We start from the raw sequence: 25,194 nt of genomic DNA, 5'->3' as shown, positions 1-25,194 counted from the left end.
AAGAAGGCTGTGGATTGCAAGGCAAATGTTACAGATAGAATTGAGAAGTTCACAGATTTCAAATTATATAACTGTAGCTGTCATAAACAATTGTCTTTTTTTATACTTTTTTGGGAAATTTATAAAAACAAAAATAATAATTAGGATGACGTGGAAACAGTTTAAGAAAAAAATAATTGCACTTATAGTGCATATATTTAACAAGTTTATTTTCCTTTTCAACAATTTAATTTATTAAAAACATGTTTTTTTCTATTATCATTAAGTGAAATAAGCCATTTCATTGACGCCTTTCAATCGTATAAAAATGTATTGGACAATTGCTTAAGGGACAATTATTGTATCAACATACCATCTAATGTTCATTCATGTTCGCTACTAAAAATTAAGAGAAGATCAGTTCACATGCATTTATGTGCTGCTGTTTGAACTGAGGCAGGGGGAAATTGTCAAATTTCATCATAAAACTGAAATAATTTGAAAAAAGAGACTTTTATTATTTCTAAAACAACAAAAAAAGAAAACCTAAAAGGTGTTTTTTTTATTTTTTTTTATTATCACATTTCTCCATGAATGGCTTTTTGGGACTTTTGATGTGAAATGAAAGAGCATGTCACATATTTCAGTGGTGTATCTACACCATCATATTCTTTGCCATTGTGCAAAACCAAGTCTTCACTTTCTCATCAAATACCATGCAGGTATCAGGACAGATTGTACAGCAAGGCCGCAGGACTGCCCCAACACATGCACAACATAATGCTACAGAAAAAATAACAGTGCACTCTGAAGCACTGCATGCACACACACACACATCTCAAAACACTCATAAACTTACACATACACATACAGTAGAACACACAATGAAAAAACACATATTTGTTGGGAACAGTGTGTGTAGTTCTGCTTGGTGATGATGTTGATCAACTTGTGGTGCTTTTGGCTGTGGGTAAGATCTGATTTCAAACAGAGCATGCTCACACAGAGCAACATGTCATAAGACACAGACAGACAGCGCCATTGATTAGAAAATGATCACATGACAAATTTGTGGATGATAGCAGGATATTCTTTTGAATGTGATCAGAAACGGCTATTTTATTTTGTCGCTGTCAGTGATGTCATTATTGTGGAAAGATCATCTTTAGTCTATTCATACCGGAGGGGTCAAAGGTCAAACTAGAACAGGTCTGAGATAACATGAACGTGTGTTTGTTTTTATAACACTACATTTGCTGATGTTAATTGAAAGCCTGTAAAGCTACATAGGCGGTAGGGGCCTTTTATTTATCTAAGGCTGCTGTGAGTGGTTTGAGTGTATGACAGCGAAACAGACATGGATCTCAGGTGGTGACCCTGGCATGGCTGTCTTCTGGGCTGTGCGCCCAGCCTAGCTGCAGCAGAGGGTAACCCTGTGTGCCGGCCGGCTCCGCCCCTGACCTCCCTGAGAACATTCCGGCTATGAGCCAATCGGGTAGCATAAGGAAGACGGGGAGAGGGAGAGATGGAAGGAGGTACAAACATAGAGACAGACCACAGGCATGTACAGTAGTGGAAGAAACAAGTAAAAAACAAACAAACAACGAAGAAAAACAGAAAAAAAGGGAAGATTAAGGTTGGCCCCAGGTGGCAGCTGTATGTTTGTTAATATGAGTTTGACGTAATGCAGCGTGGCGTGGAAAAAAAACGTATTTACAATATGTTAAAAGAGAAGAGGGTTGGAGAAATGTGACTTGTGGAAGGATCTGAGCGTGCAGGGAAGGGTCTTTATCATTTGAAAAATGCTGACAGTAGTGTTTGAAAGATAATAAAATAACTAATGGAAGTAAAAATGTCAACAGAAGATGCAGTTTTTGATCCCATCTGACTAAAGCCTGATATGGCTTTTTTTTTGTACAAATTTGGTCTTTAACTGTAGTTATTAAACTGCATTATTATAACCTGTCTGTTGTGGGCGAGCTCTGCTTGTCTGTATGTTTGGACTCTGTTTATTTACTGTGTAATGCACCTGATATTTACATCTGTGCATGTGTGTGTCTATGTGTGTATGTGTGTGTGTATGTTTGTCAGGCAATAGCCTCACACAGCAGTTACATACCCTTTCTCACTCGGGTGCCCGTGTTAGTGGATCGTCTGCCGATGTTTAGCAGAAAACACGGAGTGTCTCCCCGTGGCTCGCTTGAGTTAAAGATCTGGCCGTCCTCAGGAGAAATGACTTGGTCTATGTGGGGACAATCTTCATTGGCCAGCGCTGCTTTAGCTGCCTCACCATTCACTTTGGGATCTTCAAACACACAAGCACATGTAAGAAGAACATGTAGCCATGGTGAAACACCAGGACTGATAGAGGGCTTGTGCAGGACGGAGAAGAGACAAGAGAAGGTAAATGAAAGCCCTTCAAGTGACATGGATGTAAATGTACAGTACAGACCAAAAGTTTGGACACACCTTCTCATTCAAAGAGTTTTCTTTATTTTCATGACTATGAAAATTGTAGAGTCACACTGAAGGCATCAAGGGCTATTTGACCAAGAAGGAGAGTGATGGGGTGCTGCGCCAGATGACCTGGCCCCCACAGTCACTGGACCTGAACCCAATCGAGATGGTTAAGGGGTGAGCTGGACCGCAGACAGAAGGCAAAAGGGCCAACAAGTGCTAAGCATCTCTCGGGGAACTCCTTCAAGACTGTTGGAAGACCATTTCAGGTGACTACCTCTTGAAGCTCATCAAGAGAATGCCAAGAGTGTGCAAAGCAGTAATCAAAGCAAAAGGTGGCTACTTTGAAGAACCTAGAATATGACATATTTTCAGTTGTTTCACACTTTTTTGTTATGTATATAATTCCATATATAATTCCACATGTGTTAATTCATAGTTTTGATGCCTTCAGTGTGGATCTACAATTTTCATAGTCATGAAAATAAAGAAAACTCTTTGAATGAGAAGGTGTGTCCAAACTTTTGTCTTTACTGTATGTTATGTATGCATACTTTCATTTATTTTGGGGTTGCCAGCATACTAATTCAACAGCAAAATTAATATATTAACATGGTATTCTGGTCACAGTATTTTATTAGTAGTTCAGGTCCTATTTTAACTACGCTGCCTAAACCTTTCTGGGAAACTACTCTCCAAAATTTCAAAATGTCTGAAAACCACTCAATTTACAAGACATGATTTTTTTCACTGGTTGGGATAGATGAATGAAGTTCAATTTGATCATCTTCATATTTAAAATGCAATTTATGCACAGTATTTATATAGAAATTCTAAAAATATAGTTTTCATTAAATATCCCTAGTTTCTATTTGCAGAATGTTTTTCCCCATCATTTTCCATCTGTTATACCCAATCTAAATTATCAACCAAATTACATTACAATTTTCAAACTATTATTTGCATCTTGTGATCATGGTGCTAGAAACATGTCATGGGTTCAATTCCCAAATTAAACTGATATAGCTTAGATGCAATTTAAGTCATTTTGTTTTGTATTAAAAAAAAAAAAACCTAGCAGAAAAATGCATACATGTAAATAATATAATCTAATTGCATCCCACATTTTTACCCACAGATGAATTGTATGAGAATAAATTTAGTTATCCATTGGTTAGCATAGAAAATCTACTAGGAATGCAAAGACCTAAGCCTCTTCTGTCACACATTTGACCAAACTGTAGGGTGCAGCTCTGGTTTTACTCCAAAGAAAGAGGGAGGAGCATTAGATTATAGCTCCCAGCCATGGTGTAATATATAGAAACAGCTCATGGCAACCAGCCTGTTCACCTGTGAGCTCTCTGGCAGCCAGAAGCTTCTGCTCACTCGATTTACACTTCATCGATCAGACCTGTGAGAAGGGAGAGCGCTGCTAGAGCTCCTCGGGGGAAAAAGCGCTGGGAACTATCATATCTTCCACCTGGTTTTCCATTGTATCGCCAACACTGATTCAAGCACACTCTTGCTAACATATTACTGTCAACAAAAGAGCATCTATCAGCAACTACGTCAGGCTTTAACTTTGTGGTTATTCAAATAGGACATGAGTCCTGTTGGTTATATTACAGTGGCTGCAGTACATTTCATTATGGTCTGTTGATAGAAATGCACACCCTGTAGTGTAGACACACATATACGGTTTATATTAACATTGTGACTCTTTGAGTTATATTAACATTGTGAAAATATATCTTCATAAAGTGACAAAGTTAAAATTCTGTCATCATTTACACACCCTCATGTTCTTCCAAATCTGTGTAACTTACTGTGGAATACAGTTTAACATGCACTTACAGTGAACGGGGAATGGAGCTTTTACATTTTGAAAGGCACATTAAAAGTATTTTAAAGACATCGGTATAATAGTCCATACAACCTATAGCCACAGTTCTTTTTTACTTCCATTACACTGAAAAGAGCGGCCAGAATTTTTTTTTTTAAATAACTGAAGCAAGAAAATCATACAGGTTTGGAATGACATGAGGCCTGAGTAAATGATGACAAAATTTAAAATTTTTAGGTGAACTACATTTTAATTCCCTTAGGTCATGTTCTTCCAGAAAATAAAAAATTAAATTATTACTCACTTATTATTAAATTATTACTACTTATTATTAAAATTAAAAATTACTCATCAGTTGTGTTCTGACAAAACAAATTTTAGCAATATTTAAGTCTAAAATATTGAATTACATTAGGAGTCAAATGGCATTTACAGCTAAAGTTTAAAAAGTTTCATCAGCAAAGATGGCATATTTCAAATCAGTGTTAAGTTTACTAATTCGCTATATATTTTTGTTTTTTGTTTTGTTTTTTAACGTAAAAAGGAAAAAGATCAGAAGTATCAGCTGATATTTTATGTTTTTACAATTAGTCTTTTTAAAGAAATCTCTTTGATATTGACATGTGTAAGAAATCATATATGAATGCTGATTATGAATCTGTATGGTGTTGCTATCCCTGGTTTTGCCACCTCATCACAGTCACATCTGAGATGTATGTATAGTTCAGCAAATGGATAATTTATAAATGGTAAAAAAAAAAATATTGTGTGAAATGTATGGGAATATAATGGTAAAATGATACCAAATGTAGTACCATTTAATGTAATACCTAAAATCTCAAAGGCTTTTGTAGAAAGTTTCATTCAATTCATCCTTTTCATCTAATAATGGTCCTTAATTCAATACAGTTCTCAAAGAAAAATCCAGAGACTTCTAGCTGTAGACCACGTGTGCTGTATGTTATTTCCTCAAGCAGGAATATCCAGCTCTAATCTGTATGAATGAGAACCGACTCACTCTAAGTACACAGAGAGTAATTATTATTTACATATGAGAGGTAGAGCCCCAGTGTAGAGTCTGTAGTGAAGGACAGATCTGTTGGGGCCCTGCTGCACCTGTCCTACTTCCTCACTGCTATTTCTGCCCTGAACACCCTCGAATCTCTCTTTCTCTTCATCATCCCCCTCACTTTCAGCACTCTGCTCATTTTTCCTCTCCTTAGCACTCAGCCCTATGATATGAATAACAGCAGGAAGTGATAAACAACCTCAAGCATCAGTTCAGAGATTAGCCACATCCTAATGTAAATATGGTTGTCAGTACTCGTTTTATGTTGTACTGTACAGTTGTTTATGGATTAGTGGGCATTACAACTACATTCTACAACCAGATTCACCTTTGAAAAAGTCATGTCGTGATTTTGCAATAAATCTGTGTAGCCTCGGTAGGAACAACTTGAAATACTAGTTGTCTCAGTACGCAGTTTGACATCCATATTTCTTGTTTACAGCCGTGAGATGCTCTCACTTCTCACATCCAAAACTTTTTGGGGGTTTGTGGCCACTGAATAACCTGAAGTCAGCTAGGGTCTTAAAGGACCCAAAAATGAATGTGTCATCATCATTCTCTCAAACTCATGGCAGTCCAAATGAGATCCATCTTTTCAAACTGAGGACAATTGAAGGTCTAATGCAAAACAATAACAAAAAAAAACTTTCAATTATGCTCATGAAGACATGGTGTATATAAAATTATATTAATCTTAACTGTATATATACTGTGGTGGCCCAGTAATGCACAACACAATATAATTGCCACAACACAATGCATAAGACTAATTTAGTTGAGTTTTGCTAATTTCATAGTGTTGCAGCTGTTGTGTTTTGCTAATTTCGCTGTGTTATGGCTTGTTTCCATTGTGTTTTGCTTATATCATTGTGTTGCGGCTTGTTTATGTTGTGGCTTGTTTCCATTGTGTTGTGCTAATTTGGATTTGTAGTGTTTGTTGTGGGACAGATCTGAATACACAATGAAACTGAATATACACACAAACATTGGAAGATTTAAAAATGTATTAAAATAATGGACTGGATATGCCAAAAATGTTGTTTTCCTGCTGTGACTAAATATGGTTAATAGCAACTATCCCTACCAACTGACAGGGGTGTTATGTTCTGTTCAATATATCAAAACTAACCTATACGCTAATGGCACATAACACAAAATATAAATATTTTCATATCTCTGAATGCCACAATTTACAGTGAGAGCAAGAGCAGCTCCTTAAACACCATTATGTTGGATGTGTTAAGTGTGAGTGGACCGTTTTGAATAAAAACAGGGCCAAAAGCATAATGATAATTACACAACTCCTATTTCTCAGGAGACCTCAGAATTAGAAATAACTATACGACAGGGACAGATATAGGCACTGTCTATAGAGGACAGAGAGTTGACTCATCTCAAACAGTGACTGTGTGTGTGTGTGTGTGTGTGTGTGTGTGTGTGTGTGTGTGTGTGTGTGTGTGTGTGTGTGTGTGTGTGTGTGTGTGTGTGTGTGTCACAGAGCTGCAGTGAGAGTGTTTGCTGTGTTTCTCTGTAACCGTGGCCAATTCAACAGATGCTTTCGCTCTATGTGCTGGTGATTCTTACGGTTCTCTGCCCAAAGTCAAATGGATGGAGCTAATAATCAAGGCCTTTGTGCCATCTGTAAACTCATTTACAAGAGAGATTTAGAAAGGCTATGCTGAACAGAAAGGGAGAGGGCAGAAATAATTTTTTTTTTCTCTGTATAATTTATTATTTTATATTTTCTCCCCTAAAAACCTGAGCAGTAATTAACAGTAGGTCACGTATTGATTTATACTGCATTCTTCCTCAGACCATCCATCTGTGTGTGTGTGTGTGTGTGTGTGTGTGTGTGTGTGTTTGAGAATAGCACAGGAGTCGTGCAAGGTGAGTGAATGACTGCAGCTTATTGCAGAGTGCGATTCCTATTGTGTGGTTGCTTGGACACTGTTGCCATAGCAACAGGCTCTAGTGCAGTTTAAAGACACAGAGAATGAAATAATAAAGAGACTGTGTGAAAACAGAAGGCATTACCCATCCTTTCACCTTATAACAAAGCTTTGTTTTTAAATGGACAGAATGATCATGCAAGTAAAAACTGTAGATGTGACTCTCCTTTTCTAACTTGTATAAATAGCTGGAGGAAGGTTGTCTCTAATACTGCATCATTATTCATTGAGTGAATAACATCAAAACTTTGATGTTAGTAAGATTGTCTATTTTGAATATTAATTGATCTTTTGTAACATTACAAATGTCTTAACTGTCACTTTGGTTCATTGCTGAACAAGGTATTATTTTCTTTCATACATAAATCGTACTTCCCCCAAAGATTTGTTATAATATTTTAATATTATAACATGATTAAAAAATTGGTTACAAGTGTCACATATATTTATTTCTGCTGATGGGAAGATCTTTCTTTTTTGTTTGTTTGTTTGTTTGTTTTTAGACATACATTGCAAAGGGTTTTTCTGCATTTTTGAACTGAGTTTCTCTTTTCCACCTTTAGCTTTATATTTCAGTGTCATCATCACAAGCGGATCATAATATTTGGTGGTTCTTGATATCAAAAGCTTGATTAAATGTATTATAATAGCATATAAAAGTGGGGGAATCCCTCCAGTCAGACTTATGAAGGAGTCACTCACAGTTACTCTCACACATTAATGAGAATTTCTTTACCCAGTCTGATCAGACGAAGCCAACAAGCCCATCTCCTCACTTCTCTTTTACAGCCGGTCTCTAAATGAGTGCTCCAAATGAAGGCACTCATCATCACTTTCTCATGTTAAGAACGATGAGGACAGAGTGAAGTGGGTTGAAATATCTTATTTATGCTGGTCAGGCCCTCTTACTGTGTCACATCCACATGTGAGACAAATTCACAGCTTTTTCACTTTAAAATTTTTCAATAAAACTGAACTCAAACCAACATGAGAAATTATGAATACGGATTATGAGTGTATGGTTCACAACATAGTAATAGCTGTTTACTACACCACACTTCTGCAGCTACAACAAATACTAACCAATGCAGTTCGCCTCAGATTTTAGCTGGTCGTTCTGATTGCCCTCTTAAGTAAATCATAGCTTATGTAACACCCTAAATGCATGGGAGTGTTTAAAACTGTTGATAGACTTTTTTCCCTAAAATGATATGTTTATATTTTACACATTATATATGCACATAATGTTGCACAAAATTTAACTCTTTTTGCTTTTTTGTGACCATAATTTACTCAGTAGGTTGAAATTATTACTTTTATTATTATTTTTATATTTGGTTAATCTGATGATTCACTTGATTAATCTATAATCAGATCTAGCAGATCTATACAGGTGGAGCTGGGGAAGGTGGAGGGTTTCAGATAAACTCTGAAAGCGTGCTGCAGGAATCTCATATAAAGGCAGTAAGCTCATTGGCTGCATATCATAAGTCATTTAAATCTCTGAATATCATCAGTTATGTTAACACCTGTGCCATCTAGAGTTTCATGACTGAACTATATATTGTTTTTTCTAAAAAGTTATATTCCCAAAAATAAATAAATAACACATTTCACATTCTGCTCTCCTCTAAAATATATAAAGTAAGCTACAAAAACAAATATACAGATTTAGTGCATAAAAATGTTTAAAATATAAATATTATATAAAAAATTTTTTAATGGAAATTAAGGTCACAAAAGCAAAAAAAAACAAAACGATTGTTTATTGACATATAAGTAGAATGTAATTAATCCGAGCTGATAGACAAAAAAAAAAGCAAGCTGTTGAATGAGTGTGCTCCTGTTTGTCTGGGTGGATATAATTTATTCTCACAGGAGTCTGATGGAAAAACATATAGATATGCAAAATGTTGCATGGGGTATTAGTCGTTATGCAACCATGGAGAAGACGTGTGTTTGTTTCTCTGTGCATCTATGTTAAGAATGCAGTGCGATGAGATTTTATAATCTGGATTTGTCTCCAGATGGTAGAGCTGCATTTGAACAATTCCCAAATGAGGGATTTTGAAAACAGGTCTAGAAAGACTGTGAGGTGGAAGGGAAGAAAAGGTGAGTTAAATCTCATTTCTGATTCTATTAAAATTAATTCAGACGGACTTTACTTAAACAAGCCTCCTACCTGCTCTGTTCATTTCTAAAATCTCCTCTTGGGCAGCAAGAGCGCAGTGGTCACTTTGTGGGCTGTGGTGGGGCGAGTTCATGGCAGACTTACAGTAATTCGGTGAGCCCAGCTGAGGCGCACGGGGAATATGCTTGTTCTTTTTCTTTGGTAGCTTCTGCTTAGCCATGGCTAGAGAGTAGTACATCCCAAAGTTATTGACGATGACAGGCACAGGCATGGCGATGGTTAACACACCCGCCAGAGCACACAGTGCCCCCACCAACATGCCTGACCAAGTCTGAGGATACATGTCTCCATAGCCCAGTGTGGTCATAGTCACAACAGCCCACCAGAAGCCAATGGGGATGTTTTTGAAATGGGTGTGTTCGCTGGCACGTGGGTCATTGGGATTGGCACCAATTCGTTCGGCGTAGTAGATCATGGTGGCGAAGATGAGCACTCCGAGCGCCAAAAAGATGATGAGCAGGAGGAACTCATTGGTGCTGGCGCGGAGAGTGTGTCCCAGTACGCGAAGGCCCACAAAGTGTCGCGTCAGCTTGAAGATTCGGAGGATCCGAACGAATCGCACCACTCTGAGGAAACCCAGAACGTCCTTCGCTTCAGAAGAAGACAGTCCACTCAGGCCCACCTCCAGGTAAAATGGCAGGATGGCCACAAAGTCTATGATGTTTAGAGTGTTTTTGATGAATTTCTTTTTGTCTGGACAGAAGGTGACACGCATGAGGAACTCAAAGGTGAACCACACCACACACACTCCCTCGATGTAGGTTAGGTAGACCACCGTCTCTGTCTCCAAGTGAAACCTGGAGCTGTTGTCTACAGGGTTAATATATGTGCGGTTAATGATGGGGTTGAATGCCTCATGTGTCTCCAGGCAGAATGTGGTTATGGAAACCAGTATGAAGAACAGCGAGGCAAATGCCACCCACTGAAGGAAAGAGAGAAAAGGGAAAATGAGAAGGGAAAAACACAATGTTAATTTAAAAAGCCTTTAGTTCGCTTCCTTCCTAAAAAGACAAGCCTAAACAGACATCTTTTACAGCATTATACAGTTCTTTACTCTAACTTTTGCTTGAATCATGCATCCCCAAATTTTAAATAATAGTGTAATTAAATATCAAAAGACTACTAAAAAAAGATCATTGTGCCATATAGAAGAATCCACTGTGTGTAGACTGTGAGTACATTAATCTGAACAAATACAGAATAAGGCAAACAAACAGTATTGAAAAACACAAGCTAATTAAAAGCTAATAGAGTAGCAACTGAATAAACAACTCCGATTCAACAGAGCAGCACTTCTATGGTGGTCATTGTTAATTTCTGTTCATATAATAATCACCTTATAATCAAAGGTGCTTTTATTTAGAATTTTTAATGTTTAATGGCATTTAGGATCTAGTCTGTGTGTTAGGTTATCCACAAAAAGCTAGAATGATATAAGCAGTGATTTCAGGAGCTAAGGGCTCTCAAAGATGCTTTAAAGCATAAACAACATAAACAACTCTGCCTGCAGCTCATGGGCTCTGGGTCACTTTTTTTCTTGCACATCCTCTGACTAGTTTACTCTAATATTCTCTTTAGAGTTTGATGATATATAGTACATTGCAATAAAAATAGCAAAATGCCACAAAATGTTTTTTTTTCTCTGTTTTATTTAATCAGCTTCATAGTCCTTTAGCAAAATGTATCAATTAAGTCCAGCCAATCAATCAGTTCAGCATCAGTTACCATCAGTGATACAAGAATGGAAACCAGGTCAATGTACCAAACAAACGATGTACCATTTTTACATACAATAAGGTATCATATAATATATTGTATATCCAAACAAAATTCCCCTCTAAATGAATAATGTGCATTTGATTTTTACTGTTAAAATTATTGTATCCTCAAGCTACCCTCTTAAGGAATTTTTAGTTTTTTTTCATATAGAAAATGAAAATTTTGATAAATTGTTAGCTTGTCCTTACATTTCTTTACAGGTGAGCAGAATGGTCCGCATTACGTGGCCTTGTGTAAGGCAAGCCTCCTACAGCAAGTCCCACGCATGAAGTCTTACACCAAGACCAAATGCTTGAGCAACACTTCCAGTCTCAGAGGTGAAACTCAATGCAGCAACACTGTAGGGCAGCATAAAGATCTCAGCAACAAGCCAGGTGTAATCAGCCAGTGCAGTGCAGCAGGCAAATATCTGGGCAAGCAAAAACTAGCTCTGATGATGACCTCTGACCCTTGACTGACCTGAAGCCTGTAACATAAAGCTCAGACTCAAGGACATTCCATGAGTTTTCAAACCTTATCACATCTGGCTTTTTGGTGGGGAACAAAATCACAAAGATATTAAGAAGTACAATTGTTTTTGACATTGTAAATAATAAGAAATATTTATAGAGCATATTAGAATGACTGCTGAAAATGTAGCTTTTTAAAATTTTATTAAAAAAAATAAGAGTTATTTTAAATAAATGGTAAATGGTAATATTTCACAGTTTTACTTTTAATTTAAAACATCAAAAAATCTTACAGACTCCAAACCTCTGAACAGTAGAGTTTAATGCTGTTTGACTGAATCAAATCACAGGCTAAAATTGCTGGGCTCTCATTGGCAGTTATAATTCATCAGCACAATTGCCTTTTAAGCATCAGTAAATCCATTTCTGTGAGGCTGAAAGGTGGCTGAATCTGAATGACTAGTTCATGAAATGACCATGTTCAATGGCTTTGTCAGCACAATTGTTTAGCCATGATATTGATTCTTTTCTCTTTCTCTTCAAAGACATGAATTACCCCTGCTGGACTGTTTGGGTTTCGAATCATGTTACTACACTTACTGTCATCAAAAGATTACGGATTAGTTACCCGAAACTCTCTCTCAGTCAGTAGATCTAAACACATCACAAACACAACATGGTTTGTGGACAGTTTATGGTCCGATTAAAATGCTGAGCACTCAGTATTCTACAGAGTGTATTTATATATTTCTTTTTAAATAAAATATGACCTTCTTAAGCTTTTATGGGCTTACATGTTTGTTTGATTCAGGCAAATGGCAGAGTTGCTGCTTTCTGCAGTGACAAAACACTCAGCCCACATGAAACAAGTTGTTATTTTATTGTAATAAAAATAGGAAAGTTCAAATCACATTATTAAAGTTAAACATCCAGCTATTTTGCAGATGAAGATGATGCGACTTAGTGACCCCTTTGCCAAAGCATTTCTGCTGCACTGCATGGTAAAATGGAGAGAGTGCAAAAGGGAGAAACAGAGGGAAAAAGAAGGGGAGAGGCTCATTCAGTTGTCTCAGAAATAGCACAAATCCTCCCCCTTCTCCCTTGCATCACCTCTTACTCTCATTCTCTGGCTGTACCTCACTTCCTGGAGATGAGAGCTTGTCACGTTCTCTTATGTAACTAAACACTGCCTAACACAGTGCACCCACATTTGGGACTGCGTCTGTATTTTGCGCCTTGTTTTGTCACTGCAGGGAGGGCCTGGGTATTGGGCTTTTCGTATATGACTGTGAGTGCTGGCACTGCTGTGCTTTCATTTTTGGACAATAATAATGTCCCACTGGGGCTTGACAGAAAAGACAGTTGGGGAGTCCTGATTAATTCCTACCAGTTTATGGCCATCTGTATTAATTAAAAAGAAGCTGGTGGCAGAGCTTGTTTATTTCTTTATGAAAAATACCAAAAGCACAAAAATCACTACAAGTCCCTTGTCACATATCTGTAGATTGTTTCCTTTCAGAAGTGCATACCGGACACCCACATCCCCGGGACTCTTTCTGCAGGTTAATCCAGGAGGTGGCATAAATGATAGTCTTAGTGAGTATATCTGTAAATCATTCATTGAACTGATTGGTTTTTGATTCATTTATAAATTAAACTGGAAGTGACTGGCTGCATCTGAAATCACATACTTCCCTACTATATATTAGGCAAAAAACATTATGTGAAAAAGAAGTATGTTCGAATCTATGGTATTTATAGGAGCCAAAACACTGTACATATTATTTGGAATATGGAATAACCTTATATTTAATTTATAAGGTTTATATTACTACATTAATAGCTTATTGCTAATAGTAGTCAAACATAACTTTATTAAAATATTATTATTTCTCAGTTATGTTTCTTAGTAATGTTAAGGAGGTTTTCAGAAAACGATCATTGATATAATTTGAATTATAAATGCTGTTTAGTGATTTGGAAACAACGAAAACCATTTTCTGTTTAGCTCAAGGTTTAGGTTGAATTTAGGGCTACCGCCCCTTTAAGAGAATTGTGCTGGTTTCCCGCAAGACCGTTGAAGCGTCATAACTAACTTTGGACGCTCGGAGCCAGCTGTGAATTAGGACCTGAGCGATATAGTTTTCTTACCGTAGCCTATGGACGTTACATTGTCTTAGAAACATCAGACAGCATTATTTTTGGTTTAGGAAACATTTATTTTATTACTCCTGTATGAAGATTTCACTGTGGGACCTGAATAAACGGTCATTTTTGTTATCTTTTGACATTGGAGTCCTGTGGAGTTTTTTTTTATTTGCCCTGGTACAACGTTCTACGGCACGAGTAACTAACTTTTGCAAGGGATTGGACTGCTGGCCCTGACATAGTAAGAAAACTGTGCTCTATGAGGAAAAAGGATTCAAAATTCACGAACTGCTGGAGCTCTGTGATGAAGGAAAATAAGCAGATTGGTGGGCAGTGAGTACTGAAGAAAAGAGAATGTGGATGCTATTTGTGTCTTTTCTGTTGAGTGGAGACGTCAAAATTAAAAAAGGCTTGTTGCTAATTAGCTAAGTTGGTGCAACTTTTGCTGCTATTTGTAGCAAGTGCTGACAGCCTCTTGTGAGAGTGATAGAGAAACGTTTTCACCAGGCAAATAGGAAAATTGATTTTTGGGTTCTCACTGTAACTTAAATTCATCAAGATGAGCCAAGCAGGCGATTCAACCCCCCAACCTGAACCTACTGAAGCTAGACAGGTTAAAGTTACAGCCAAGGCTTATGAAGAAAAAGTTCGCCATGCCATTAATAAAAGGAAAAACAAGCTAGGTCAGCTAACCAGCAAAATTAATCAGATAACTCAGTTAATGGATGAAGGTGACAACAGTAACCTGCCAGCTGTAGAGAAGATGTTATCAGTAGAGTTCAATAAACTGTTTGGAGAGTTTTGTGAACTAAATACATCAGTCAAAGTGTTACTGGATGAAACATCAGAAATGAATGCAGATCAGGAAGGATGGTTTAAGCCGAAGGCCGATATGTTTTATAACTTTGCTGCTAAGGCTGATAAATGGATAAAAGAAGTGCATCAGCGCATAGCCGAGGCTAAAAAGACAAATGAGGAGATTTCTCCTGAAGATAGTGCATCAGTGTCCATTGCTTCGAGAAAGTTAAGGAAAGGGTCTAAAGCACCATCCTCAGTACATTCCAAAGCATCCTCTGCATCAGCGGCCCGTCTGAAGGCTGAATTAGAGAGAGCTGAGCTACAAGCTCGAGCTTCCACTCTAAAACAAAAACAACTACTAGATGAACAGGAAGCTAAGATAAAAGCTGAGAGAGAGGAGTTGCAAATGCAGATCGCACTTGCCGCCTCCGATGCTAAGTGCAGAGTACTAGAGGAGTTTGAAGGTATCAGAGCCTGGTCTAGAGTTAGCCAGCAAGATGGTATGAACTCTTACATAGAGAAAGCAAAGCACACGGTACCACAAGCTCCTAGGCAAGCTATGACTACTCCCCAAGCAGAAGTCAGAATAGAACCTGCTCACAGAGGTAGCCATGGAGCCCCTACTAGTGATGTGAGGACGGAACAGGAGACTTTGCGACCAGAATCTTCGCCATTATCCATTATTGACCTCCTAATGAAACAACAGAACCTCGCTACCCTGCCACCTCAGAAGATTCCAATATTCAAGGGGGACCCTATGGAATACAGGCTATTCATCAGGGCCTTTGAACATGGAGTAGAGGATAAGACGGATAGTGACAGGGACCGGCTGTACTACATGGAGCAGTACACGGACGGGCAGCCGAGAGAGCTTATACGAAGTTGTTTTCACATGGAACCGCAAAATGGCTATCGTGAAGCCAAGAGGCTCTTGAAGGAGCACTTTGGTAATGGATTTAAGATTTCAATGGCATACATTGACAAAGCACTGGCCTGGCCGACAATCAAGTCAGATGACGGAGAAGCACTTCACTCCTTTGGCCTTTACCTCACAGGATGCCTCAACACAATGTTGGATGTAGAGTACATGCAAGAGCTTGACAGTGTGTCCAATATGCGAGCTATCGCTGCCAAGCTTCCATATAAGCTGAGGGAGAGGTGGAGAAGCAAAGCATGTGCTCTCCTAGAGAAGGAGCAACGCAGCGCTAAGTTCAGGGACCTTGTCGGCTTTGTGATTCAGCAAGCGGAAGAAGCCCTCCACCCACTCTTCGGCGACATTACGGATGGAAACAAGAGCCATGTAAGGGCTCACAAGACTGAGAAATCAGCCAGAACGAGTGGTGCTCAGAGAAGCTTCACTACTGCAGTCACAGCAGTCAAGAATCCGACAGAGACAAAATTAAAGCCCAAGGGAGAATCACTGTGTGCTTTCTCGACCCCTTGTCTCTTCTGCCAAGGAGAACAGCATACCTTGGAACACTGCAAAAGGATGAAAAGGTCTCTTCACAAGGAGAAGATCGACTTTCTTAAGAGTAAAGGACTATGCTTCAGTTGCCTGAAACAAGGACACATGAGCAAGGCCTGCGATGAGAAGATGGCCTGCCAGGTGTGTCAGCTTACTCACCCGACAGTTCTCCATAAGAAGAATAAGGATGCTACTGATGAAGCAAGACAGAAGGAGCCATTGACTGACACGTCCAAAAACACAAAGTACAAGGTGGAACGAGCAGATGGAGAATCCAGTTCAGTAGTAAGTGGATGCATCAATGCAGAGATGAGGACCTGCAAAGCTACTGGGGCCGGCAATGTTAATAGTGTTTTGGCGATCGTTCCAGTACATGTCAAGGCCAAGAAAGGTAATAAGATTGTGACTACTTATGCGTTCCTCGACCCAGGCAGCAATGTCACCTTCTGCACAGAGAAGTTAATGGCCTCACTCAAGGTCACAGGGAGGAAAACAAGTATTCTGCTGAAGACCATGGGAGGCGAGCGACTGGTGAGCAGCCAAGTGGTGTCTGGTCTGGAAGTCAGCGGCATGGATGGCAACAGCTTCCTGGAGCTGCCCAACATCTATTCTCAGAGGGTGATCCCGGCACGTGAACAGAACATCCCTCTGCAAGAGGAAGTAGACAAGTGGCCTCATCTCAGTCAAGTGAAGATCCCAAAGATTCAGGCAGAGGTAGATCTTCTCATTGGGACTGACGTACCCAAGGCCATGGAGCCGTGGCAGGTGGTACCTAGCGTGGAAAATTGGCCATACGCAGTAAAAACACGACTGGGCTGGATTGTCAATGGTCCTCTCCGTGGAGTCAACAGCCATGACACGACTAGTGGACTCATACAGGTCACTTCCAATCGCATATCAGTGGCTACGCTAGATGAGCTGTGGAACCATCAACAGTTCAAGATCGACTTTCCAGAGTGTCAAAACGACCGTGTAGAGATGTCAAGGGAGGACATCCAGTTTCTGGAAATGGTCTCGCAGTCAGCAAAACCTATAGAGGGTCACTACAGCATCGGTTTACCACTGAGGAACACAGTTTTCAAGATGCCGAACAACAGGAAAGTAGCTGAACAGCGAGCTCTCAACTTAAAGAAGAAGTTCACAAAGAATCCTCAGTTCCATGCTGAATACTCTGCGTTTGTGGAAGACTGGATCGTGAAGGATTACGCTGTCAAGGTTCCCAATGAAGAGATCAGCCGTAGCGATGGAAAGGTGTGGTACTTGCCACATCATGGCGTATATCATGCTAAAAAGCTGAAGATTCGAGTGGTGTTCGATTGTGGGGCGTCCTTCCAAGGCACCACATTGAATGATCAGCTCCTACAGGGGCCGGATCTGACGAGTACTCTGCTTGGTGTCATCACAAGGTTTCGGCAAGAAGTTGTGGCTGTCATGGCAGATGTGGAAGCCATGTTCCACCAGGTACGGGTTCCGGCTGAAGATGCTGACCTTCTGCGGGTTTCTGTGGTGGCCCTCTGGTGACATCAAACAAGACATCGCAGAGTACCGAATGAGGGTGCATATATTCGGTGCCACTTCATCTCCGAGTTGTGCCACGTTTGCCCTACAGAAGTGTGCACATGACAGCAGAGGTCAGTACAATAATGCAAGTATTGACACAGTACTACGCAACTTCTATGTTGATGACTGCCTCAAGTCTGTCTGCTCAGAAGAGGAAGCAGTATCTATGTACAGCGACTTGAGGGCCATCCTTCATTCAGGAGGATTCCGCCTTACGAAGTGGGTAAGCAACAGCAGAGCCGTGCTGTCTGCAATTCCTGTGGAGGAGAGAGCTGAAGAACTAAGAGACCTCAATCTTGACTTGGATATGCTACCTGTCGAACGAGCATTGGGGGTCCGATGGTGTATTGAGAGCGACAACTTCAAATTTAGGATCATTATTCAAGAGAGGCCACCCACAAGAAGAGGCATTCTCTCCGTAGTTGGCTCTATCTATGACCCGCTGGGTATTCTAGCACCAGTGGTCTTGACAGCAAAGCTAATCCTCCAGGAGCTCTGCCGACTCAAGCTGGGATGGGATGATGACGTTCCAGAGCACCTCGCTAAAGAATGGAACAGCTGGTTGGAGGATCTTCACTTGTTGAAGGATTTTGGAGTGTCTAGATGCTTCAAGCCCAGGGACTTTGGCAAGGTAATATTCAATCAGCTGCATCACTTTGCAGATGCTAGCCAAGAAGGCTACGGAACGGTGAGCTACTTGCTGCAGGAGAACGAAGAAAACAATCTTCACGTTGCCTTCGTCATGGCAAAGGCCAGGGTGGCACCCCTCAAGCCCCTCACCATCCCACGCATGGAACTAGCGGCAGCTACCATGGCAGCGCGCATGGACAAAGCCCTGAGGTCAGAAATGGAACTCCCCTTGGAAGAATCGGTGTTCTGGTCAGACAGCACCACGGTGCTCAAATACATCGGAAATAGAACCAGCCGATTTCGCACCTTCGTTGCTAATCGAGTGGAAATGATTTTGAAGCTGTCAGAAGTAAGACAATGGCGACATGTAAATACAGCCAAGAATCCTGCTGACATTGCGTCAAGAGGACTTGACGTGAGATCTTTCCTGCGCAATGAGTCATGGATAAAGGGGCCGGACTTTCTCACAAAGCCAGAGGAGGAATGGCCACAGAACCCAGACAACCATGGGGACCTAACCACGGAGGACCCAGAGGTAAGGAAAGCCGTGGTCAACACTACTGCAGTCGAAGAGCAGTTGGACACAGTGCAGCGGTTCCTTAAGTATTACTCCTCCTGGAATCGTCTGAAGAAGGCAGTCAGCTGGATGCTCAAACTGAGAAGCACGCTGCTGACTCTGTGTCGTAAGAGGGAGGAGATGAATGCGTCACTTCCACAGTCTGAGGTCCAGAAAAAGATGAAGATCTTCAAGGAAAGCCTTCCAAAGACCAACCTCACTGTGGAGAACCTCAAGGAAGCGGAGCTTGAGATCATTCGTTTCTGTCAGCGGCGAAAGTACTCTGAGGAGATCTCTGTACTTCGGAAAGGTGAAAACGTTAAGATGAGCAGTCAAATCTACAAGCTCAAACCCAAACTACAGGAGGGGATCCTTAGAGTAGGAGGAAGACTCAGCAGATCAGCGATGCCTGAAGAGATGAAACACCCTGCCATCCTACCTAAGGACTTCCATGTGACGGAGCTTATACTCAGAGATATACATGAGTGCGTGGGTCACAGTGGTCGCAACCATGTACTGTCCAAGTTGCGACTGAAGTATTGGGTTCCTGGTGCTCACTCAGCTATAAGAAGAGTCCTATCAAGATGTGTGACATGTCGACGCTCGCATGGTGCAGCTGGACAACAGCAGATGGCAGATTTGCCCCAGGACAGGGTACTTCCAGATGAACCCCCTTTCACCTATACTGGAGTTGACTACTTCGGTCCGTTCGAAGTCAAACGGGGCAGAAGCTTAGTAAAGAGGTGGGGCGTTATCTTCCCCTGCCTGGCTATTCGTGCTGTCCATCTGGAGGTGGCATCATCGTTGGACACGGACTCATTCATTGACGCTCTTCGCAGATTTCTAGCAAGACGAGGCCAAGTGAAAACTCTCCGTTCAGATAATGGGACTAATTTTGTGGGTGCGGAGAAGGAGCTAAGGAGAGCTATGGAGGAATGGAATGTCTCCAAGATTGAAAGCAGTCTGCGTCAGAGGGGCATCCAGTGGATTTTCAACCCCCCGACTGGTTCCCACCATGGTGGCATCTGGGAACGGATGATTCGGTCAGTCAGGAAGATCCTCAGTAGCATTGTAAGGCTTCAGACTCTGGATGAGGAAGGCCTGCACACTGTCTTGTGTGAGGCAGAAGCCATCATCAACAGTCGACCTATAACCAAAGCCTCTAATGACCCATCAGACCTGGAAGCGCTTACCCCCAATCACCTCTTGCTTCTTCAATCAAAGCCTTCCCTGCCACCAGGCCTCTTTATGAAGGAGGATGTCTATGCCCGCAGGAGGTGGAAACAGGTCCAGTATATAGCCGACATATTCTGGAAGCGATGGACAAGAGAATACCTCCCGCAGTTACAGGAAAGGCAGAAGTGGACTCGTGCTTCCCGGAACTTCGCTGAGGGGGACATTGTCTTGATCGTCGATGATTCTGCGCCCCGCAACTCCTGGGTCCTTGGTAAGATCATCGAGGTGGTTCCAGACGCGCACGGGCTCGTGCGCCGGGTCCGCATCAAGACGAAGACAACCACATTAGATAGACCCATTACCAAGGTCTGTCTTCTCCAAGAAGCTGCATGAGGCGGTGCTGAAGACGGCTACAGAGACACTCGACAGTTATTAGTTATTAGTTTAAGTTTGTTGACTCCTTGTTGTTTTTTAAGGTAATTTTTTCTGAAATAAGAAAAATTAGGGGCCGGAATATAGGAGCCAAAACACTGTACATATTATTTGGAATATGGAATAACCTTATATTTAATTTATAAGGTTTATATTACTACATTAATAGCTTATTGCTAATAGTAGTCAAACATAACTTTATTAAAATATTATTATTTCTCAGTTATGTTTCTTAGTAATGTTAAGGAGGTTTTCAGAAAACGATCATTGATATAATTTGAATTATAAATGCTGTTTAGTGATTTGGAAACAACGAAAACCATTTTCTGTTTAGCTCAAGGTTTAGGTTGAATTTAGGGCTACCGCCCCTTTAAGAGAATTGTGCTGGTTTCCCGCAAGACCGTTGAAGCGTCATAACTAACTTTGGACGCTCGGAGCCAGCTGTGAATTAGGACCTGAGCGATATAGTTTTCTTACCGTAGCCTATGGACGTTACATTGTCTTAGAAACATCAGACAGCATTATTTTTGGTTTAGGAAACATTTATTTTATTACTCCTGTATGAAGATTTCACTGTGGGACCTGAATAAACGGTCATTTTTGTTATCTTTTGACATTGGAGTCCTGTGGAGTTTTTTTTTATTTGCCCTGGTACAACGTTCTACGGCACGAGTAACTAACTTTTGCAAGGGATTGGACTGCCGGCCCTGACAGTATTTATAATATAGTAAGCAAAAAGTACCCAGATGACACACTGCTTGCTGTGAAACTGTAAAATGTGCATCCCATGAGGCCACAGGAGAGGATTTGTGAACACATTCATACTACATAGAACATAATTTTTTGTAGCAGTCGTGAAGTAATTACTTATTCAAAACAAAATACTTATGCAGAATGTATGCAATTTCAGACACAGTCGCTGCCTTCATGAATGAATCATTGAATCAATCTTTCACTCAGCCAATTTGTTCAAAAACCGATTCATTAATGAAACCCCCCCAAAAAATAACTAACATTAATTGAAACTCTGGAAGGCACTTCTTTTTATATCATAAAACAAATAAACTCAGTCCTGACTTCTTCAAGTCAGACAAGAAACACTCCAAAAGTAGGAACCGGGACGTTCGAGCCTTTAATCAGTACTGGGGCACAGGCACACCATCTTTAAAAAGTGTGTCCGTATTTTTATGTTGTTTTTTTTTACTACTATTTTGAATATAAATTGATTTAAATAATTTTTCCCTGCAGTACAGAGTCAATATTATTCATTCGTGATTCTGACATCTTTAGTTCAGATGCTAAACAGCACATAGAAAACACACAACATGATTGCTGAGGTATGCTCATGCTCCAGTAAAAAAGGTTTAGGGACACCCCAGGTAGTTATCTTATGAGTGACTCTTTCTGGGTTTCCAGGTGTATTAAACAGGGTCAGAAATACAGCCTCATAAATTACTATTGAGTCTATAAATGCTAGGTCAAGTTTGTACAAAATAAATCTTTATATTATCTTATTATTATGCATAATATTTTTAATATTTTAATTTTAATGTTTATTTTATTTTAGGTTAATTTCACGCCATTTTGTCGCAAGCCCAGATTAATTTCTGAAGCTTATAGTAAACGTTACCAGAAATTAATATACTATTCTGAAAAAGATCTTTGGCTAGAGAGGCACCAAACAAAACTTTAAAACCCTTACCTCTAGGAAGCCATTATTATTAATGCACATGTCCTTATTGAAAATGTTGTGTTAATGCCTAAGCGCATGACTGTCAGTTAACAGTCCATTAGCAGGTTTAACCAGGGACAGCCTTTGCAAAATATGCTCAACAGTGCTATGTGTGTGAATCGTCTATAAATTATGTATGTTAAAGATTGTAACAGACAATACAAAGACTCACAGGCAAGTGCAGAAATCAGCAGAGGCATAAAAGGCTGTTGACCACATCACCACAAACTTCCTGTGTACTGTATGTGTGCTAGCATGCTTGACACTGAATCCACACAACAAAATTCCATTAGCTTGCAGTAATTCATAAATATATTCCACTCATGCCTGATGACGTACACACTGCTGTTATGTCATTAATGTGCAGTGAAGTTCCTCGACTCAAAGCAGATATAAGTAGCTCTCTCCACTGATGGCAGATTAATGGTAAAGATGGTGCGGCTGGCCATTCTTGAAGGAATGAGAGGTATCCATTCATTATTGTGTATTCAGTAAAACACACCACTAATTTATTAACCACAGTTAGGCCTACTTAAGTCGACATCATCATCTCCTAATGAACCTGGAACTGATTATAGTCAAGAATTCTGTTGTAGCTACACAAATTGACAGCAGTTTATTTAAAATTATTCCATCACTATCCTTGGCTCACAGTCATTTTTTACAGCACTTAGCACAAGCCGCACAATATTTACTGTTTTAGTCACAGGAAACACCCAAACCAACACTCTGCTCTCAGAATGAAAACACAGCCTCTCCCTTGGCTTCCTCTCAATCAGTGGTCAAACCTAAAATGCTACTGACACTTTTTGGTCTGGTTTGTTGGGTTTTCTGTGTGTGTGCATGTTCATGGATAGCAGAGAAACAGCTCCAAAGATACTTGGAATATGAAAGGAACATTACTCTATGATATGTTTGAAATTTCTGCGCCAGTCTGTTTGTTTGAGTGGCCTGCTGGGTGTGACATAACAACACTGGCTCCAACAACAGTGGGAATTTGGGGTGGGCCTGCCTATTTGAATGGCAAGAAATGAAACATTATTTGAGCTGCCTCTAATACTAGGGAATGAAATGAGACAGATGCGTGTTTTGGTAGATCCAAACTTAAAAGCAAATCCAACTTATCTTAACAGTGTAAAGAGGCCTTTTCTCACTCACTTTGTGTAATACAAAGGGACACACCCTGTGTTTTAAAATGCTGTGAATATTGATCCACAAGAGAAAACCACTACTACTAAGTGCAAATGTGCTTTGTCTTTTAAAAAGCATGCAAACAGAAACCGGATACATTAACTAAATTCCTGTCACTGTTTGTTGTTTGTTATAAAGAACTTTTAAATGCAGAACACATAAAGTGATGCAATCCTTTTGGCCAGCAAGGACCTCTTCAAATCTCTCAAATCTTTGCATTTTTTAAAAATGAAAAATCAAATCAAATAAAAAAACAATAATGTGTTTTAACTTTGTTTACTGCAAAGTTTTAGTTTAGAATATTATTTTTTCCAAAAGTTATTTTGCAATTCCGTTTGTTGGAATTGGTTATGCACAAAATAAACATCACCTTTGAAGCTTGGTTTTACTGGTTTGGAAGCAATAAGGTCTGTGTAGATTTGTTTATGCAGTACTAAATTAACATTTACAGTAAACAGATTTATGAAGTCAGTCAGCTAGTAATCCAGTTAATGGATTGTCATTCATCAGCTAGATCTTAAATGACAGCATTGTCCAAATAATTATTAATGGGGCAATTCTTATCAACACAAATGATCACACAATGTCTTTCTACACAGAGCAATACCATGCATTTATCCATGTGCACAAGCATTAAATCCATGATTCATAAAAAAACACAGGAACATCTCAGCAAATGGTATATGTTTATGATAATTCCACAATTAATCAAATTTTCTTATAAGGAACAAAGGCTTCTGCCTGACCTCTTCAAGATTTAGTTTGCATGTAGCACTTGACTATTAAATATCATGTTGGCATGCTCATAATCACACAAGTAACACAAACAGCAGACTTCCACAAACGACAGGCCACATTTTCAAAGAGAGCTGTGAGAAACTTTACTGATAAGTCCATGTCTGTAGAGGATACAACCAGATAATTATACTCCCGCGCAATATTAAAACAAATAAAGTCCTGTATTTTGTGTCAGCTTTAATGGGTTTGCTAATGAAATACATAACAATCAGTTCTTTACATGAACAGGTCAAAACTGTTTGATTCAGTCGGAATTATTTGGGTGGCCAAATCACATAGTGCAGCTTGTGAATGCAAACCAGTCTAAGTGCAGGTAAAAACATTTTCTATCTAGGAATTATCATTACACTAACGCTGCAAAAAAACCACACTAAAAGATCCATTTTGGGACATTCCTGGGAGTACCATTCAAGTTTCACCCTGTAATGTTGTATGTAAAGTTCTGTTTGGCTGACAGGTGGATAAGCTGAATGAGACGCAATGTCAATGTTCAGTGGCTTTGTCAGCACAATTGTTTACCTGTGACAATGATTTTTATCTCTCCTCTGTATTCAAAGAGATCAATTGCTGCTGCTGTATTGTTCTGTTTGATCAATCATATAACCTTGCTTATTAGTAAAAACAGTCCTTCCCTTCCTCAATAAAGTGAGCCGATCGACAGTGGTCAGACTAATCTGCAATGGAAGCAGACAAGTCAGCATACCATAAAGTCCATTAAAAAGAAAGGTATCAGCTATCTTGTTTACACAAATGCCTTTCGGCTTAAATGCATAATAAGTCACCCCTCAATGGCCGTTAAACATTCATTTCTGTGAGGCAGACAGGTGGCTGAATCTGAATGACCAGTTCATGCACTGTTGAATGACTTTGTCAGCACAATTGTTTACCTGTGATATTTGATTCTTTTCTTGTTTTCTGTATTCAAACAGATGAATTAGCCCTGTTGGACTGTTTGGGAATCACGTGAACTCATTGCTTACTGCAGTCACAGG

General features: G+C 39.7%; 1 protein-coding gene across 5 annotated transcripts in view; it reads right to left on the bottom strand.

Moving 5' to 3' along the window:
- The window catches only part of LOC132121274 (potassium voltage-gated channel subfamily C member 1-like), a 45,927-nt gene that overhangs the window by 4,325 nt on the left and 16,408 nt on the right, over positions 1–25,194 (bottom strand). For 3 of the 5 annotated variants that reach the window (XM_059530544.1, XM_059530526.1, XM_059530552.1), the window contains exons 2-3: positions 9,480–10,410; positions 2,099–2,284 (exon numbers count right to left, since the gene is read on the bottom strand). In XM_059530544.1, coding sequence (XP_059386527.1) covers positions 2,099–2,284; positions 9,480–10,410 — 1,117 coding nt within the window. Of the gene's footprint in view, positions 1–99; positions 1,460–2,098; positions 2,285–9,479; positions 10,411–25,194 lie in introns of those variants that run through there. The other 2 variants (XM_059530534.1, XM_059530561.1) reach the window with 2 other exon arrangements.

The sequence above is a fragment of the Carassius carassius genome, chromosome 3 (genome assembly GCF_963082965.1).
Source record: "Carassius carassius chromosome 3, fCarCar2.1, whole genome shotgun sequence".
NCBI lineage: Eukaryota > Metazoa > Chordata > Actinopteri > Cypriniformes > Cyprinidae > Carassius > Carassius carassius.
This window is presented reverse-complemented; position numbering and strand designations above follow the sequence as displayed.